Genomic DNA, 21,436 nt, shown 5'->3' with positions numbered 1-21,436 from the left:
CCGACACCCAAGAAGATAACCTTTGATTATAGCTCGATGAAGTACAAAAGTTCTTACAAAACACCCCTAATTGACTCATTATATCCCATTACATTTACAATAGATAGACCCCCTTTACATTTTCAATAGATAGAATCCCTTTAATATTGGATAGATAGATCCCCTTTACAATTTCAAGAAACAGACCCCTTTTACATTTTCAATATCTAGATCCCTATACATTTGAAATATTGCCCGTAGGCAATATCGGGATGAAAGGTATATTATACATAATTACACCAATAAGTAATGTCAAGACCCATATATAATGGTCATCTCTCAAGAGCCTTTGTTTCCATCGAAAATATATTCTTTGACCTATATATGCAACTAAACCCACTATTACCCATATTATGCCTCTTCCATAGTAATTAAAAGCAATACTTAAGCGTGGAAATAAAGGGAGAAAAGGGAAAAAAATGGGAAAACAATATCATACATAAATCCATATGTAATCTGCGACAAGTAGTATTAGGAGAGTCCAAAGGTAGCTTTTGTCGTCTCTGAATATGTATTTCTTGGAACAAAGAATCATTATTATTATCGAGATTGGAACAATTATCACCATATTTAAAACAATCGTTGTTGCAATTGTATGCGTTGGTGCCGTAGCCACAAAGATGCGTCCTCCAAATGCTAGCAACAAAGATATTAAAGCTGTCCATAATGCAGTGAGAGAGGTATCAAAGTGATTTGTGAGTGCTAATGCATCACAAATCACTGTAAACTGCATGAAAACAACATATAACATAGGTTCTTTGTGGTCCTTTTGGAGAGTGAAAGCTGTTTGAAAAGCTGCCACTGCAATCAACACTGCATTTACTGAAATAATTTGGGCTTTCCACATTGATTTTTCAGTCATCAATGAGTTCTTACTTGTGTCATGTGTCTCTTTTGGAGGAGTCCACGCACCATTTATTTCTAGCAACCATATAATCTACAAGAAAAAAAGCCACATCTTTTATAATTCAAAAGGAATTTATTTCCATTCAATGTATCGATATAGATGAGGAAGACTATAAAATTGGCTTTAAATGTAGATCATTTGAATGTATCGATATAGATGAGGAAGACTATAAAATTGGATTTAAATGTAGATCATTTTATGTTTAAATATAAGTAAATGCTTGAAAAATGATATTTTCTACACATATTTTTTGAAGGAAATGAACTTTTATAATCTCAATATAAGATGTGAACAATATTTGAATCTCTTAATTAAATTAAATTTAAATCTGAAACATTCATATGAAATCATTGGCGGTTTAATTTAGAGTCTAGTTCAATTGCATGAGATTGGTGAAGTAGGTTAAGGTTTAAGAAGGGCAATTTATTAATGTGAACCTTTATGTTTCAAATAATTATTAGTCTATGTATAGGTGGAGACTTACGTTTCCCCCTCAACAAAATGCAATTTAACTGATCTCGAAAACCCACGCCAATAGCAAATGAATTTCTATCTTATGATTTGTACTGACTTTTCATATCGAATTTTCGCTAATATTTTCCTTTTTCTCACTGGTCAGTCTTAATTTTGCTGGGGTTTATGGACATTTTCTATTAAAAAAAAATCAGTCTTAATGTTTTCTGTTGATGACATCGGAATTAGTTTGCTTTGAAACTCACGTTACAAAATATAAGCCAGTTTTCAAGAGAACGAAATTACTGGAATTTAGTTACAAACATGCACTTTGATGTGGCTTTCTACAGAACAGTTCTATTGAAATAAGTAGAATAAATGTATACGAGATTGAAATAAGTAGAATAAATGTCTATTAATGCTAATAGAACAATCATATTATTTTTATATAGTTATAACATGTCATATTATTGTTTTAAAATAGAACATCTTTTAATGTAATTATTACATATAAGTTTAATTTTTAAATATTAATTCTATCAGTTGTAAATTTATGTAGTTATATTAAAAAATTATTACATTAGGAAAATATATAATGGTAATTATTATAGATAAATTATAATATAAGACGACTTCATCAAATCTAAGATTAACATAACTATTTAAAAAAGTAACTCTTCAAAATCAAAATAAATTAATCTTTGACCAAAGTTTTCTTTTGTTGTAAATTTCTCTTCTCCAACCTATTTTATAATTGAGCATTTATAAGAATTCATGATTTTATTTTCACTATACTTTAAAATTGCTTAAACATTTATTGCAAGGGACAAATTCAAATTCAACTCCTCCTAGGGCTTTAACTATCAAAATTAAAATCAACTAATAATTTTATGAAGACTATTTACTAATAAATTATTTTCTCGTCAATATTTAATAAATAAATATTGTAAGGAAAAACATCAACTTTGACTATGCTAGTAATAGTTGTGCCTAGTTTCGCCGAGAGGCGATCTACAATGGGATCAATACTATCCGTAAACACAAAACGCATTTACAAAAAAGTTGACGTGCTGATTTGGCAGTATAGTAGTATTGGTGGAAGATATTCTTGGCAGGTTGTGGCAGGGAATTAAGTTGAGAGGCAGTTTTAGATGAGCCCGCATTAGATTTAACCTAATAATAGTAAATCTTAGTAACTCATCACCTTTTGCATGGCATTTGATTAGCTTTCTCCATTCCCACTCTTGGCCGTTATATTTTGCAGGGCATTTGTAAAAGGAAAACCGTGCAGTGATGGCAGGGTAGTGCAGGATTGGAGTCGGTGTTGGCTACTGACATATAAATTCCCTCTTCATGCTAAGGAAATATGACAGGTCTCAAAATCTTCTTCTCCAAGTCTGCAATAGGTAAAGTGTTCTCTATTCTTTTCATCTCTTTTTGCTCAAAAAACTTTAGCAACAGAAGTCATGGTGACTGCATGGGAGAGAGGAAACAGAGCATTGAGGGTAATGTCCAATTATTTTCATCTCTTTCTCAAATTTCATTCTTCCGTTGCTGCAGGTTGTTCGAGATAGGATAGTGAGGAGGTGGAATATGGAGCTGGGCAGTAACAATGAAGGGTGCCAAAATATCCAGTGGTAGTATAATGCATCTTATAAATTTTAAATATAGAAAGTGAGTTTTAGTTATTTGTTGGTGGGAAGATTGAACCAATTTTTGCAGGATTCTGGATGTCTTCTTAACAATTATGGAGTAAGTTGAGGGATGCCTTGACTGTTTCTTTTCTAGATGACTCATTTGTAGATAGTAGTAAACATTTTACTCTCGAATGGGGGATGAGAGTTAGGGTATAAGTTGTAATAAGTGATTTTCCATTGTTTCAATTATTTTTTATGTTTGACAAACATTATGCGACCTCCCCTGTGCATAAAATATGGTGGTGTTGTTTGTGATTTTCTTAACATATCTTATTGCCTTCAAGAAGCACCATCTGGATTCCTTCCAACTGTTGTCATTCAGGGTTGGATTTATTTTTGAAGTTGTGTAACATAAGAGGAGTTTGGCATGGGGTTTTATTTGTGGTTTCTTTGGTATAAGGAGGGATTTGCCATCATATTCCTCTCAGGCGAGTTTGGACAAAGAATCCATCATATTCGTTTCATCCTCTGTTTTATTCACATCCCCATGTCACAGAAAATCCTACAAAGATCTGCAAATCAAAACCCCCAAAATAAAACAACAAAAACAAACGCATTACCGACTTCCTGAGTTCGAATCCCCTCGATGTAGAGCAGTAACCCTAACAGAAGCAGTGCAGCTCGCATTACAGGCCGTGCCATGGCGTACTCAATCAATACTCAAAATAGCAACGAAATGTTAGAACTGTAATCCAAAAGGCTACCAGAGAACTATAATGTATAGCTGTTTAAACAGTCTGAGTTATAACAGTCTGTCAAATTAGAATATTTGTTTATTGTAACAGAGTTTTGCACGCGGCACGCCGTACTGTGAAATGAATTCTATCTGTGTCGCAAACTAAGTTTATACAGTGTACTTGGAGGGAAACTTGTTATTTGACGCGCTTACCCGGTTGTCTGGTAGAGAATTTTGCCAATCTTGAAGAATGAACATGCGCCAATCAAGGTACAAAATTTCCTGTAAAAGTCATTTGGCAAATGATTTCTCTGGATATCTCTCAATAGCAGCAACATGTTATATCATCAAATGATTTCTCTGGATATCTCTCAATAGCAGTAGCATGTTAGAACTTTAATGTGAATTTTATTTTATCCTTGTTTTTAAAAATAAAACAAAGAAAAACTTTTATTTAATTTTTCTACATTTTTATCCCTACAAATAGTAGGGCAAAGACAACCTCTAAAGAGTTCATTGAGATTAAAATATAACATGTAATCTTATTCAAAATTCTATGTCCTTCTATTTCCCATATAATAACATAACAAATTTTAGATAGAAAATTTCATAATGTATTATCATGTATTTTTCATAAAATTTTTAGTTAATTAAAATAAATCATTGATTTTTAATTAGGGTTAGGGATAAGTTTGGGATTGGAATAAGATTAGAGTTAAGTCTAATTAGAATTAAGGTTACAATTCAATCAGATTAATAGTGAGGGGTGTGTTTCAATTAGTGAAGAGTTAGAATTTAATAAGTTATAAGGTTTCATAAATTTAATAAGGAATAGGGTTCAATTAGGGTAGGGCCATGTTCATTTAGGATTAGAGTTAAGGGTTATAAATGATTAGGATTTGATTAGGGGATGGATTATAGTTTGATTATGATTACAACTTTGGTTCAATAAGGCTCTCATAAATTTTGAATATTGGATAATGTGCAACAATGTATTAGGTAATAATGTAAAAAATATTGGATACAATAAGATTGACTCCAAGATTACATTTAAATGTATTTAACATTTAATTAAATTAACATATATTTGATTTAAATATGCCAAACATAAATCATTTTTTAATGATCTATTAGGTAATAATATAAATGGGATTGCATGCAACAAGATAAACTCCAAGATTAAGGTTAAAAATATGTGTGAGAAGGATAAATATAGATTTTTCTATTTAATATAGTTGATTTAAGTATGCAAAACATAAATGTTTTTCTAATTAAAATTAAACTCAAATAAAAGTTATTATATAGGGATATAAGGTATGTTTAATTTAACAAAACTTGAAATCAATTTTAAAGTTAATCAATTTAAGCTGACTTATTATTGAGCTAGCTACTTTTATTAAAAGTAACTTGGTTTTAAATTAGGGTTACATATAAGTTTGGGATTGAAATAAGATTAGGGTTAGGTCCAATAAATGTTATTGTTACAATTCAATTAGGTTAATGGTGATAGTTATGTTTCAATTAGGGAAAGTGTTAGAGTTCAATAAGGAGTAGGGTTCAATTAGGGTTGTGATTCAATTGGAGTCAATTTTAATTCAAGATTAGAGTTAAGTTTACAAATTATTAGGATTAAAATTTGGAAACGATTATAGTTTAATTAGGATTACAATTTTGGTTCAATAAGATTTAGGGTTAGGTTTTAATAACAATTGAGGTTTAATTACTTAGTTAGGGATAAAGTTCAATAAAGGTAAATATTTATATTTAGGTTTAGCATTAGAGATAGGGCTAGGATTATTCAATATGTTAGGGTTGGGAATCAAATATGTTTAGGGTTAGGGTTTGGGTTAGAATTCAATTAGTGGAAGGGTAAGGGTTAGGGCTCATATAGAAGGGTAAGGGTTAGGGATCATATAGAAGGGTAAGGGTTAGGACTCATATAGGGTTGGGTGCAACTAGGATTAGGGTTAGGGTTTAGATAATATTAGGATTATGGTTCCATAAGGTTTAGGGTTAGAGTTTAAATAGGGCGTGTTTGCCTAGGGTTAGGATTATGGTTCAATTTGGGTTAGGGTTCAAGTTTTGGTTCAATTAGACTCAAGATTAGAGACCAATTAGTGTTAAAGTTTTATTAGATTTAAGATTACCATTAAAGCTTAATTAAGGTAAGGGTTAATGTTGTGGTTCAATTAGGTTAAGGATAAGTTTGGGATTGAAATAAGATTAGGGTTAGGTCCAATTAAGGTTAAGGTTAGAATTGACTTAGGTTAATAGTGAGTGGTGTATTTCAATTAGGGAAAGGGTTAGAATTTAATAAGGTATAAGGTTCAATTAGGGTTTACATTCAATTATGATTAGGGTTAAGGTTTATAAATTATTAATATTTTATTAGGGGATGGATTATAGTTTAATTAGGATTACAATTTTGGTTTAATAAGGGTTAGGGTTAAGTTTTAATTATAGGTAGGGATTTAATTAAGGTTAGATTTAATGTTGAATAGGAATAAATATTCAGTTAGTGTTAGGGTTAGAATTAGGGATATGATTCTTCAATATGTAGTAATGCTATTTAAACTTCTATCTACCATATAAGAACATACCAAATTTTAGATAAAGAAAATTACATAGGTAGTAGTATGCATCAAAACAAATTATAGCAAATAGTTATTGTTTCATAGATTTTTTAAATAATAGGGTCAACCTTTTATAATGAATTTTGATTAATACTTTCTTTATTTTTCAAAAAACAAAATCTATTTAATATCACCATAATCTAAATATGATAATATGATAAAGCTCTCTATACATTTTGAATATTAAAATGTAAGACATATGATGAAATATCTATGCAACTTTTTCTATTCAGCAAATTTCAAGAATATAACTGAAAAAATAATATACATCATTCTATTAGGTATAATGTAAAAAGGATTGGATACAACAAGATTGACTCCAATATTATGTTTGAAAATATTTGATATTTAATTAATTTAATATATTCTATTTAAATATGCTAAACATAAATAATTTTCTAATTATCTATTGGGTAATAATGTAATAGGGATTTGTATGCAACAAGATCTTTATAAATTATTAATCTCCAACCTTACTACAAAATTGACATAAGATAGTTTGAAATGTAAGGCTTGACATAAGATATACATAAAACAAGTCTATTGCAAAGACTTTACTATTTATTAGTTGTTGAATTAAGGTCGGGCTACAATTAGATATAAGATTAGCTTTAGCCTTCAATTATGATTAAAAGAAAAAATGCTCTTCAAAATAGATATCTCTCGGCGTATTTTACATAGATTTATTTAAATATAGGTATACTAGTAATAATCTAATTTGTAGCCAAGGTCAATCCTAATAGCTATAATCTCCACCAACTCAATAAAATTATGATATATTTACCTTGCAAGAATATCTATTGATCTCATTAATGAAAGATATTTAACTACCTAGAGCATTACATTGCATCATATATGATTTTACTTGTAATTTGGTGAAAAAATCCCTAAAATCATTCATAATTGTAATATGATGAACAAATCCCACTTTTTAAGATTTCCAAGTTTTATATAAAAAAATTAATATATGTTTAACAACATAGAAGCATTCCAATTTTTTTAAAATAATTTTTAATATTCACCTAATAATATAATAAGCCATTGATATCCATTATTTATTTAAGAGGTGAAGTATGGTTATAGTCTAATAAGAGGAGTCATCATTGTTTAATATTTTGATTTAATAAAATTTAAACTATAAACACCTAAAATTTACACTCAATTTTTCTCGCAATTTTTTCCTCTTCCTCTTATCTCTTACTAAATTCCTTCATTTTTTACTTTTCTATTCATAAAATAATATTTCTCTATTTAATTAATATCCCCTCATCTAACATTTAATTTAATAATTTTTCATTATTTAATAAATGTTATCTCCTAGATATATGTAATTAAATCTCATTGTTTAATGTTTCATATCCTTCCCACCTAAATTAAGTAAGTGTCCCCAATTATCTAGTTTTTGATATTCATTTTGATTTTAAATAAATTATTATATCTCCCAAACATGTTAAGTGGCACCTTGAGTTGTTGTCTCTCCCCTTGCCACATATCTATACCTTGGACATGTCACATGTCCTCCCTCATAACGTCCTACCCTCTACTTGGCCCAACCTTCTAACCTCTTGGACGCATGCCCATTTCCTCATCCTTGAGGAATCAAATTCAAGGGCTAAGATCCATAAACAAGGGTGTGCAACAAAAACAAATAAGACCTAAGGAAGCAAAAATATCACTTTAGATCTGTCTAACAAAATTTAGAGCTATAGTGTTACTTGTGGAGTGTGAGTGAAGATGCATGTTGTGAGTGACTAAGTCATTTTTCTTTTCCTTTTCAATAACCATACAAATTTTGTTGGCAACATCATCATCTAAGGACATATTTTTAATAATTTTAGACATTAATAAGCCTATCCTCATGAATAGTGAACCATCATATGTTAATTATGAGACCTTTATATGTGATTTAAACCTATATGAGACATATGATCCTTTGTGTTTAAAGCATAAAAACTCTCCACCTTAGGAGAAGGGGACACATTAATAGATACAATTAAATATCGAGATCCAAGTGTTGATGCTTTAAAACAACCAATTTCAAGGGATATATGCTTTCAAGAGGGATCCTTTTGGGCTATCTCTCATAGAATACTTTCTTGTGTATGTAGGCCTAGATTCCCCTAATTCCATAGAGTAGTGGTGGATTGTTTCTTGACTAGTCATTTGCATTTGAAGTAATCAACAATAATGTGTCTAGTTTTAAAACACCTATAGTAATACAAAAAGGTGGTTATTCATATTCCAAAAGTTGGGTCCAAATTCAATCAACTATTTTTAAGTGATGTGTATTGGAAGGGTTTTGGAGATTTCTAGATCAACCAAAATGTTAGCAAAAACCGTGTGAAGTAAATTAGAAGACTTTTTTTCTACCAATAAAAAATTTACCAACATATTGGCAATTGCTTCAAAACAAGATTCACAATATAATTGGAGTGGAAGATTAGGGAGTTGAACTAACATAGATACAAAAAAGAAATATTTTGAGGTGGGGTTAAAATTTGGGTGTGAATTTTTAAGCATAAGCATGTGTTGATCCCGTCTTTAGAGATTATTATAGCATTTTTTTGTGATAAAAAACCAAAATTAAATTACCATGCGTGCAAGGATGCATTATCGTAGGTGTTTAAAAACTAGTCATGCATTATTGCTATTCCTCAAATGTGAATGAGTATTCAAGAAACACACCATCACTACTCTGTGGAGTTGGGGGAATCTAGGCATACATACACAAGATAGTATTCTATGAGAGATGGCCCAAAAGGATCTTTCTCAGAAGGAAATATCTCTTGAAATTGGTAGTCTTAAAGCTTCAATCCATGACTCTACATCTTTAATCATAACTATTAATGGGCATTGTTCTCCTCATATAGAGTATTAATGCTTCAAACACAAAGGATTGTATGTCTAATATAGGTTTAAATCACACAAAGGTTTTAGAAGTAAGATATAATGATTCACTAGTTCATGAGGATAGGCATATTAATCCCTCAAATTCTAAATTTGAGTCCTTCCATGATGGGATTGCGAACAAAATCTAAATGGTTGTTGAAGGAAAAGAAAAATGATGTAGCCACCCAAAACATGCTTCTTTATGCATAATCCATAACTAACATTATGGCTCTAAATTTTTTAGATAGATCTAAGGTGTCTTTTTTGCTTCATAAGGTATTTTTGGCTATTGTTTTTGATTAAGTAAAAGCAAGTTTTAAAGGGACCAGAAACCCTATACAAGACAGGTTTTAGAAGGACCTGCAACTTGAACCGAAAAATAAACTTGAAAGACCACTCAAAGAAACAAAACACAAGAGAGAATTGGCCCAGACAATCAAAAGAAGGGGAACAACATTAACCCCCACCCAAAAACCACTAGCCCTACCCCAACCAGGAAAGATCAAGAATTTGACCTACCCTTATGGGATCGAAGGGTCATATCAAAAGAGGACTGGGACAATTTAGATTTTTTACTTTTAATAGTAATCCATCCCTCCTCAACCCTAGCAGCAGCCTTTTGCCAAGCGGAAGGGTCCAGAATAGAGGACCTCCCATCATCAGGAGGAGCAGAGCCAACATCCACAGAGGCAGAGACAACAGAAGATCCAACAACAATCTGAGATGCGGGAGAGTCATCCATCGAATCATTTTTCTCACTCGGGGTGCCACCGCAGGCATTCACACATTCCTGAGGCATAGCAACAATAGAAACATGAGGCGTACCCTCAGTCTAAGGAACCTATGCCACCACCTGGGAGAAGCTTTTCTTTTTAACAAAATAATGTTCAGAGGATGCACCTTTCCACCAAGAAGCAGATCTTTTATTCTTTTTATCCGTTTCACACCCTGCAGCAACATGTCCAGTCTGGAAGCACTTTTGACATCTAAAGGGGATACCTTCAAAGTCGAGTGGTTGGACCCAAGATCCCAAGGAAGATTCAATCTCTAACTCAGCTGGAAGCCCTTTAGAGACATCAATGTTAACCAAAATACGAGCATAAGTAGAATGATAAATTTGGTAGGATTCCTTACCAATCATTAGGAATTCACCTAAAGCCTCCCCCACTTCCTCTAGCAGAGAATCCGTCCAAAGATGAAGGGGAAGGTTGGGGAGCCTAACCCAAATAGGAATCTCATTAAATGAATTAGTGGATGGATTAAAGCTTGAGAACCAGGGTTTAACCATCAAAACATATTTGCCCTCCTAGTTGAAAGGATTAATCCCTAAGATTTTTGATCTATCCTCTGCAAATTCAAATTTAGCAATGAAAAAACCCTTGGCTGAGGGAAAAATATTAACTCAACCTTTTATGATTGGTTCCCAGCTTTGGGAGATCCAAGTATGCAGCTGAGGAAGGCTTGGCCAAAAACCTCGGAACTTGCAAATCAGACCATGAGCTTCAAACACTGAGGAAGTGTGGATGATCTCCATGTCTGTATCTGTAGACACCTTGAAAACCAGAGGTTTGCAAATAGAAACCGCCACAGGCCCTAAGCCACGGGTACCCCGATCGACTGCAGAGGGCGCAGGAAGCACCGTACCACCATTTGAAACCCCCGCAGAGCTCCCAAGAACAGCACCAGGACTAGCCGCACCAGAGGTTAGGGTGGAATGCAAAGAGTTAGCATCGCGAACAATAGCAGCGGCCTTAGTAGCAGTTGCAGACGGCAAGGCGGTGACCTTAGCAGCAGTCGTAGCTGCACCAGTGGTTAGGGCGGATTGTAGAGGGTCGGCCTCGCGAGCAGTAGCGGCGGCCTTAGTCGCAGTCACAGATGGCAATGCGGCGGACGACATCGCAGACATGGAAGCCCTCGTAGTTGCGGCGGATGGCATGGAAATTAAATGCAATGTTAAAAAACAACCTTTTTAGATATTATTTTTGGCTATTGTTACACACCCTTGTTTATGGATATAGCACGTCATTTTAATTTTCTTCTTTCTAAATAATTGGTGTGATCCACATGACTATAATTTATTTGTAAAAAATACTCTTCAAAATAAATTAATTATTAAATAATTTTATCATTAACTTAAATAACTCTTCAATAAATTAAATAATTCAAATATAAATTTTGATGGAAGATCTTAATAAAATCCTTAGAATAGAGGATATTTTATTTTTGTCAAGTTTAAAGTGGGCCACTTGATTTAATGGCAAAGTCCATGTTGTAGGCACCTAGATGGTGCCAAGTTCAAATATTCTACAATGCAAAAGACAAACGGTATAAAGAATGAGACCATAATACAATTTTTTTCCATATTTCAACTAATATAAGAAGAAAACATAATAAGGCTGTAAGTATTCAAATTTCCACAAGGAATATCATGAGGAATATCATGAAGGATATAAAGGCCATTATGAAGTTGAAAATGGATGACATGGACTACATGGAGGAATCAAGGGTTGAGATTGAATTTGATTCCTCTGGATGAGGAAATGGACATGCATCCAAGAGGTTAGGAGGTTGGACAAATTAGAGGGTAGGAGATTATGAGGGAGGAAATGGGACATGGAGTGGCAAGGGGAGTGGAAACCTCTCAAGGTGCCACTTGACATGTTTTGGGAGATTTCTAACAATTTAAATTAATTAATTAATTAATTAATATTCATATGCATTTTAATCTCAAATGAAATAAATGGAGGCATTTATTTAATTTAGGTGGGAAGGATATGAAAAATTAATTAAATGAGATTTAATAAATGTAGAGGAGTGAATATTGATTAAATAATGAGAGATTATTTAATTAAATGATGGATGAAGGGATAGTAATTAAATAATTAAATATTATTTAATTAATGGGACGGCAAATTAAATTGGAGAAAATTGATATGCCGATCTTAGGTGTTTATAATTTAAATTATATTAAATTAAATTATTAAATAATAATAATGATGATTCCTTTATTAAACCATTACATTATTAAGTGAATATTAATATTTATTCCAAATAAATATGGAATGTGCCTCTATCATTAAACATATACTATAATTTTAATAAAAAAATTGAAAAGCTTAGAAAGGGGATTTGTTGGTAAATCATTAGATTATTTAATTGTGAATCATTTTTACATTGTACACCATGCAATATAATGCTACTAAGACAAATAACTAATGTATTAAAAAAAATTGACATATTATAATTATATATAAAAACCAAAAAATAATAAATAAATATTATTAAAAAAAACATTTAACATTCTTAATAATTGATATTAAAAAATTTATATCATTTCAACAATATTCTTTTAAAATTTCATTAAACGCCTAAGTCGTTTGAATAAGCACAGTAAATTTCAAAGATAGCTGTTTTCCTCGTCAGCGAGGTCTTTATATCTGTGTTATATTAATTTATTGGTCAAGGTATATTTATAGGACATTTAATTTCCTTATATGAACCCGCACTGAATGTGGGACTAAAAATACAAGCCTAATAGACACTTTGCATCAAGAGAAGGACTCTTGAATCGAGAAGCAAACTGCTACGGGAACAGGAGGAGCAAAGGAGGAGCAAAGGGCAAATGAAAACGGAGGAAAAAAAACATTACAGAAACGGAATCGTGGAAAGGATAAAAGGATAAGGAACGGAAACATGAGATAAAGTGGGCCCGGCCACCTAAGCTGTCAGCTTAGTGTGTCGTTTAAGCCATCCCTCTCCGAACTCGTCAGAGGCTCAGATCTTTAACAACACTAACACTTCTTTTATGCTTGTGAAAATTTGATGTCTTTAAATTCTAATTTGTTGTAAAATCTAGTTTTAAAATACAGTTGACTAACGCTACAGGAAATCCTGTGTCCTATCACATGAAGTTCATCCTTAGTAACCTAAACAAATTTCAATATAACCACCACATACTTGTTCTCCTTGACATGTGTGTGAGAAAAGTGGTACATTGAATGGCTAAAGCTGTAGTAAATTCTACAACAAAACTGACCCTAACAAATATCAGTATCAATATTATTACTATGAACTTTTAAGCATTGTAACATAAATTTGAAAATCAATTAAAAGGGATCTAAAAGTTACTCTGAACATTGGAACCGGTGACAATACAGTGAAATTCAGATATATTATGCAGATTATAACCTAGTTCGTGCAATCTTAGAATAAAATACAAACATACTAAAGTTCACAGGATTTCAGTCAATGAAATATAAGTAAAAAGTCTATGGAATAAAACAGTACAGAATATATCTGGATTCAAAAACAAAGAAAGGTGCATTAAATTAACATAGAAGCAGGAACTATGCAAAATAAATGAATCACTTACTCCTTCGAAAAGGCGTTCGTCTGTGTCCATGTTGTCCAGCGCTATGTCCAATGGCGTCTTGCCTCGGTTGTCAGCTTCATTGATCAGCCTCTTTGATATCACCAAGAACATCAAGGTTTTAATGCGTCTCCGGGTTTTGTCAAAAATTTGTACTGCATTTTCAATCACCAGGTGAAAAGCATTTCTTCCCTCGTTGTCTCCAATTACTATGCAGTCTTTGGCATATTTTAATATCTCTCTCACTAAATCAATGTTGCCTTCTTTGACTGCTATATGAAGCGCTGATTGGTGATTGTTGTCCACTGTATAACAGGAAGACGTGTCTTTCTCTAAAATAATTTTTGCAATATGTGATATTCCTTTAAGACAGGCAGCATAATGTAGGGGTGTTCTGCGTAAATAGTCAGCTTGTTTAAGAAGGTCCGGCTTAGCAGCGATGAGCTTCTTGGGCACTTCTGCACAATTAGAAAGATACCCATTATAAAAGAGATACAAAGATACCCATTATAGAGGAGATAGCGTTTCTAGGATTCTATAAAAAATTAAATAATGCTTAAAGGATACCTTTGCGTCTACTGTATACCGCACAGTGCACAAGCGTTTGGCCATCTGTCCTCCAGTACTGCTGTGGAAGTGTTAAAGGCAAAAGTTCTGCAACGATTTTCTGATGACCTTCCTCAACAGCTTTGAACAAGGCAGTTTCACCGACGACATTGGTGATATTTGGCAGATCAGTTTCAGCGGCATCACTGATGATATTATGTGGGTCAGCTTCACCGGCATCAGTGATTTCACCGCCATCATTGATGATATTTTGCAGATCGGTATCACCAGCATCATTAACAATACTATGCGGATCAGTATCACTTGTATCGCTGATGATATTTTGCAGCTCAATTTCACTTTGCGGAGGACGATCACGTTCCAATAAAACCTCGATTACTTGGTGATGACCTCCAATTGCAGCTTCGTGAAAGGCGGTGTTACCTTTTTCATTTTTAACCCTTAGAAATCCACGAATTGCTTGGTTACCTGCACCATTCATCAGTTGAAGCAGCTTGTTCACAACATTCACATGGCCATGATATGCTGCCAAGTGAAGTGCCGCATCTCCTGTGGGCGTAACCTCTTGGAGAATGTTGCATCTACCTTCCAACTTTGTAAGCAACTTCACATCGCCTGATGCAACCGCTGCATATAATTATGGGTCCATTCAAGAGACACTTCTCTCTGTACAATAGGAAAAAATTTAATTAAATCAACAAAAGTAAAAAGAACGTAAACTTAATCAGGAAAAAAAACCTAGAAACCATAAGTTATATTATTAAAATTTCAAGAAAAGAGTGAAAATGTTTTGTTTCCTGTTACTTACTCTTTACTGTCAAACCTGTCTCACGCCTGAAAACATACAAAATTCACCGTCCAACAGTTTTGCAATTGCCTTAGTGATTACTGAAATGGCTGAAAACATTCCTTACACCTGTAAAGTTAAAAAAACAAAAACTCTCTTTATTCGGCTATTTATGTTCTTTGTTTTATTCGGCGGAACTACCACTAGTATACATATATTAAATAATAATATATGTACTATACGCGGAGAGATATCCTTTAAACAATATATAACAAATTTCATTAAAGGGATTCAAATTAATGAAGTAAGTACATATCATTTGATAGAGCTTGGAGTCCATATACATTGGAAAGTATTTGATCCTCTAAAATAAATTTCATAAATAAAAACACTTATTTTTTCTTAAAAATTAGGATCAACTTTGTAAATTTTCTGTTCAATAAGTATTTGTGAATATATGAACCCTCGTTACCATTTTCTGAGAAGAAGACATTTAAACGAAAACAGAGAGGAGAATACATAAAATGATGAGAGTATTCCACACAGTCCTCACTATTGGCCCCCATACCATCTATTACGAGTTCCTGCCTATTGCCTACAAATGGGATAAAACATAAATTTAACCTTTATTTGAAAACTATCATAATACTACACAAATTTAAAGCCAATCACAATGTCATAATAACAGACAGATTTTGCAGATGTAGAAATCAGAAACCTTTCAAAACATCTTACATTTGTCTATTAAAATTGTCATAATAGCACACAGTTTTTGCAAACGTAGAAATCAAAAGGCTTTCAAAAAAAATATCGCATTCGTAACTCAAAATATTTCGTCAGGTCCTCTTTTTTAATTATCTTTTCTTATTTTTAAATTTAAGAAACTAACTATGAATGCAGAATATAAACAAAATATATTTCACGCAAAACAAATAGATGTTGGCAGGAGGTTTCGGAAGAAAACATGCTATTGCTATCTGGTGGAGATTGCATTGGCTACTGTTGTTGAATAGAGAAATGCACTGGTTGATAATTTTGTTTTAAAAGACCCTACTCTTCCAATATTCTTTTCATGCATTATGCTGTTACTTCCACGTATGGAACAATAGTTGTAACGGCTTTATAATTAAACTGTGGAAGTGGATGCCTTCAGAATTAAAGACCATCATCAAAATGACCGTTAATTTCATTGAAAGGAGTTAATTTTTAATGAATTTTTACATTTCAATTATTTTTTATGATCCATTAAATTTAATGCTTATGAATACGTCTCTTGGACCCTTGTTAATAGCCAGTACTCTCAATGTTTCCCATTTCTTGAGGGGATCTACAAAACATATAAGCTAACTTGCAAAAGGAGAACATGCACAAAAAATGAAATATATAATGCTGGTTAAAAGTCAAATTTCTATTTAAATATGTGAAGTGATATTCCAATAACAAAACATAACAATTTTAACACAGGGAACCACTCGGAAATTTTGTAGGTCTAGGTGCCTAGATGTGTTTTTTCTATGTTTTCAAGCTGTTAAATTTAAAGCCGAAATTGCTAAGAAATGAAGCGATAAACGGGAGGCAGATATCAATCTACAGTAGCAAAATCTGGTTAGTTATTGAGCCTAGGATAGGGATTTTTTTGTTGCGCTCAAGAAAATTAGCACCAAGAATAGATTGATCTGGAGATTATAAAAGCGGACACTCCACAATCACTTGGTATTAACATAACTGATATGCACAAATGGTCTTGTTAAAACAAAACTTAATAAAACTTGAAATAAATTTTGCAGGCAAATTACGTGGGATTGCTACACAAGAAATAAATTATTTTCAAACAGAAATCTAAAATGAGAATAGGATATTGCAAATTATAGGGGTTTAATATGAATATGTTTCTGGTAAAAGAAATGGAAGAAAGACTCTTGGTTCTATCATGCATTTTACACTGGTCTCCTAAAACGTACCAGACAAAACTTACATGGAAAACAATCATAGCACAGAATAGATTTGTCTAGTAATTTTATACAAAATGGTTATGTTCAATCTCCAAAATGAAGTAGTGAAATGGTTGGGTGCGCAGAAGGACTAAGTGCCTAGATGAAGAACTCGTAAGCCCACTTCAACCAATAGCTGGTAAAATTTGTACAAATCTTAGTGCCCTCAGAATCTATGTACTTGTCTTTCCATTGTAGAATAATTCAATTATGCTGCAGAAAAATCCAGATTATACTGCAAAATGATTCAATCATGTTGCAGAAAAACCAAAACCGGTGCAAAACAATGATTCAAACTTCAAAACGGGTGCAAAACAAAAGCTCGACCAAACATGCACTTAGCACCACACTTTACGATGGAGAAGAGATACATTGGTGCCCAAAAAACATGAAATGGCAATTTTATATTGCCCTCAATCTCCTTCAGTTTGATGTCAGTGTATCCAAATCATGCACATTTAAAATTTATTAATCACTCCGTCAGTTACAAACAATTTAAATACATGCATATCCTGGGTGGATATCAATACCATCACTATATTGGCCAATTTTTATGAATCTATTAAGTGTGTAGCAGGTTTGTGGTGCAGTAGAAGTTGTGCTGCCACTAGGCGACAAGATTCTTCTGACAGATTTTATTTTGGGAACTATCATTCCAATGGAATTTCAACTACAGGCGTTTCATAATCATTAATGGCAATGATATATAGTTTGGATTATTTAAACAGGCATGAGACCGTCATTTTTTTCTTAAAGGCATTTTGTGTTTACGGACAACTTCGATCCCATTGTAGATCGCCTCTCGGCGAAAAGAAATCCGTCCAGCCGTAAATGCTCTACCCTTAAGTATAGATAACTGAATGCATAATTTTCTGAATGCATTGATTCCATCCGCCTCCTTTAGACAAATTATGAAAATCTTAAAAATTGGGCCGACGACCATAGGCAAAAATAAATCACGGCTATGAAAAACAGGAATGGGAATGGTATCAATCATTTAGGCAATATATTACCTCTAATACTGGTTGCCTTTCAGTAACAAAACCTTAGGCTATCAGTATTTCCTTGGTAATTATATAAGGTTTCTACTGCAATGGGATATGACTTAAAGCTCATAAAAGAGTCATAAAGCAAGCAATATAAAAAATTCAAAGTGTGGTACATATTTTAGTTGATACACACCTTAGATGCTAACAGTCATCTCCATAGCAGATACCTCCTGTAGTGCTTCCATTGCAACCAAATAAGCTTCCTAATGCCTCTGTGAAGCTTTCTGCACTATTCACTCCATTAGAATTCTGAACAAATAAAAGCAGCCCTAGGGTCTAATCTCCACTATTTTTAACCATATTTTCAAGTTGAAACATACAAATTGAAAGAGATTGTTCACTTTAAAGTTCGTCTGCAAACCACCCCTCTCCTACTCTGGATCACCTGTTTAAAACAAATGGGTAAATAGACTGAGCCGTGGGTAAAATTTTTAATTAAATCAACAAAACTTAAAAAAGGTAACCTTAATCAGGGAAAAAAAACTTAACCTTAATCAGGGAAAAAAAACTAGAAATCATAAGTTCTATCATTAAAATTTCAAGAAAAGAGTGAAGATGTTTTTTTTCCTGTAACTTACTCTTTAGGTTTCAGTTTGTGCTTTTTTTGAGAATGTTCTTCATCCGCCTGTCTATTACAATGTATGCACAGAAGAACGATAATTCAGAGCCCTAAAACTCAGCAAGACACGCACTCAAAAAAACAAGAAAAGAAATATGAAAAATTTCAGGGAATGGCATTTGTTACCCTAGGCGTGTCACAGATATTACGCTTAAAATTATCCCCTTTTTGTTAGTTCCACGCCGTTTGAGTTGCTATTTTGTACGAGTTTTGTTAGTTTCAATAGTACAAAACAGCAACTCAAACGGCGACATATAAATTTGAGATTTCTGTGTACTCGCAAATCATAATTTTAAGCGTAATATTTGTGATTTGACAAGAATACCATCATTCCATTCCTTTAATATACGTTACATCTTTTGGAGAAGCCTATTATTCCATTCCTTTTATAATATTCAATGAAGGTTATACGTTACATCATTTATTTATGTAACGCGTGATTGTTTTTTATGTATTTTGGTAACACTATAACCACCATCACTCCCTCCATGTTCTGCTATTGCTAAATATGTGCAAGTTACACAAAACGTGACAGTACCACGGGCTTTCCTTTACGAAATTGTGAAGCTTGTTGGGCTTTTAAAAAATTTTCTTAATGAATTTTGATATCCGTTACATCTATTCTTTACTGTGTATATACAGATAGTTTTGTATGTATATTTTTATGGCTTTTAATTTATATTTATATGGTAATAGTACTCACTTATTGTAGGATGAAATTTGGTTCAAATTTTAGTTTATAGAGTAGTAAATTTATATTTTTACTGTAAATTACTTAAAATATCAAATATTTTAAATATAACTCTTAAAATAAATTATTATTAAAAAAAATTATTTAATATTTTTTACATGATAACTATGTAATATCATTATTCTGTTTTTTAAATCTTTTTCACAATGGATTCTTTTTATTTTACTATTATCCTTTTATCTATTGTTACACAAAGTTCTAACATATCATGTGCTTGAACCCAAAACACACCACCATCATGGTCACTAATAACTAAAAAGTAATAGAGAATAATTTAGAAAGAGAAGTAGGTGGTGTGTTTACCTATTACTCTTTCAATACCTATATGATAACAAAGATAAAGATCAATCAATTACTTTATTTTTAAAACATTTATGACTTTCTATATGCTTAATTATGCAAACATGTTCCCACTATTTGCAAAGTCAATTGTTATGATTTCAAATTTGGGGTCAAAATGGATGGACAATGGCTCTAGGCACCATAAATCTCTCCTCATCGTTGAAGAATCATATAATTGAAACCAAGATCGAGAGATGTTTAGGAAATTCATCTCATAAAATATCAATAAATCTATGGACAAAGTAGTAAGGAAAGAGATGACTTAAGATGAAATGTGTAGGGTTATTCTCTCATTACATAATGGAAATTCCTTAGGAGTAGATAGGCTGCTAGCAAAATTTTACAAATCTAATATTCACTAGGTGGTAGAGGATTTATTTGAGGTTACATAAAATCCATCAATGAATTATCTTTATAAGATGAGATTAATAGAGGGATAGTCAAGATGATACCTAAGGATGGGGATAGAAGCAGTGTTGAGAACTAGAGACTTATAATTCTTTTGAATATGTCTCATAATTTTTTTTAAATGCTTCTTTATAGAAGTCGTATCGATATCTTGCCAAAGATTATAAACCAAACATATTCAAGGTTCATCAAGAAAAAATATATTCTTGAGAACCTACTTACTAGTTGGGAAAGCCTTGATTGGGCTAAGAGGAATGGGTAGGAAGTGGGCATGTTGCTCCTTGATTTTGAAAAAGCATATGATAGGGTAGAGTGATCCTTCATTACAACAATCATGGAAGCTATGGGTTTTCAATATGCTTATTTTAAGATGGTGTAGTTACTATTCAAATATGCTAATGCACAAATTGACATTAATAGGGGACTCTATTAGGCCTTCCAACTAGATAGGTCCATTAGGCAAGGTTGTCCACTAGAACCAACCTTATTTTTTATTTCCTTTGAAGGTCTATATTATATTCTCATAACTGAATTAGTTTGGTCTAAGGTATAAGGTATTAAAATTCCCAACTTTGCATCTATCCTCAACATATGGTCAAATGGCATTGCATTATTCCTATTCTTAAAAAGGACAATATAAGCAATATGGTAACTAGACTTGAACTATTCTACAAAGAATCTAGATCTAAATATTCTCAAACAAAATGTATCCTCCTTGGGTGGCCTGATAAGTGGCTAGAATGGGTAAGAACTTTTGGGAGGCAATGGGAAGGCCTAGATAAGATTGTTAGGTACTTAAGAATCCCATTTTTTATCTCTCCCTCATTTCCAAAAATGCGGGACTAGATGTATTCAAAAATTGAGAAGAAATTGCATAACTGGAAAAGGAATCTTATCATTGGCTGGAAGACTTCAAGTGTACCAAAAGATCCTCTCATCCTATTCAATAAACTATACCTCAACTTAGTATTTTGTAGGCTATCATGTTAACAAAATTTAGAAAGTGATTAGACATTTCTTATGGCTAGATGGTAGAGGAAAGAGAATGAAGCATGTTGTGTGTTGGTATTGGTGTTGCATGAGCAGGAAGTTGGGAGGCCTAGGGCTAAAGGACCTTCAAAAACAAGGGGTGGGTTTGGTGACTAAGTGGATCATTAAGCTTCTTGAAAAATATTAATCAAAAGAACATATAGGATACTAATCCGAAAGGTACCAAAAAATGGAAAGGGTTGCATATGCATGACATTTTGTTTAGTAAC

General features: G+C 32.6%; 1 protein-coding gene across 1 annotated transcript; it reads right to left on the bottom strand.

Annotated features, from left to right (window-relative positions):
* Positions 1-67: 67 nt before the first annotated feature.
* LOC131079426 (uncharacterized) lies at positions 68-18,741 on the bottom strand. The gene is made up of 7 exons (XM_058017370.2): positions 18,636-18,741; positions 18,378-18,442; positions 18,191-18,281; positions 15,039-15,146; positions 14,231-14,896; positions 13,667-14,121; positions 68-976 (listed from the first exon to the last, which is right to left on the bottom strand). The coding sequence occupies exons 5-7, from the start codon at positions 14,709-14,711 to the stop codon at positions 473-475; spliced, it is 1,440 nt and encodes a 479-aa protein (XP_057873353.2). The 5' UTR covers positions 14,712-14,896; positions 15,039-15,146; positions 18,191-18,281; positions 18,378-18,442; positions 18,636-18,741; the 3' UTR covers positions 68-472.
* Between the last annotated feature and the right edge of the window lie 2,695 nt (positions 18,742-21,436).

This window comes from Cryptomeria japonica, unplaced genomic scaffold (genome assembly GCF_030272615.1).
Source record: "Cryptomeria japonica unplaced genomic scaffold, Sugi_1.0 HiC_scaffold_955, whole genome shotgun sequence".
NCBI classification, from domain to species: domain Eukaryota; kingdom Viridiplantae; phylum Streptophyta; class Pinopsida; order Cupressales; family Cupressaceae; genus Cryptomeria; species Cryptomeria japonica.
This window is presented reverse-complemented; position numbering and strand designations above follow the sequence as displayed.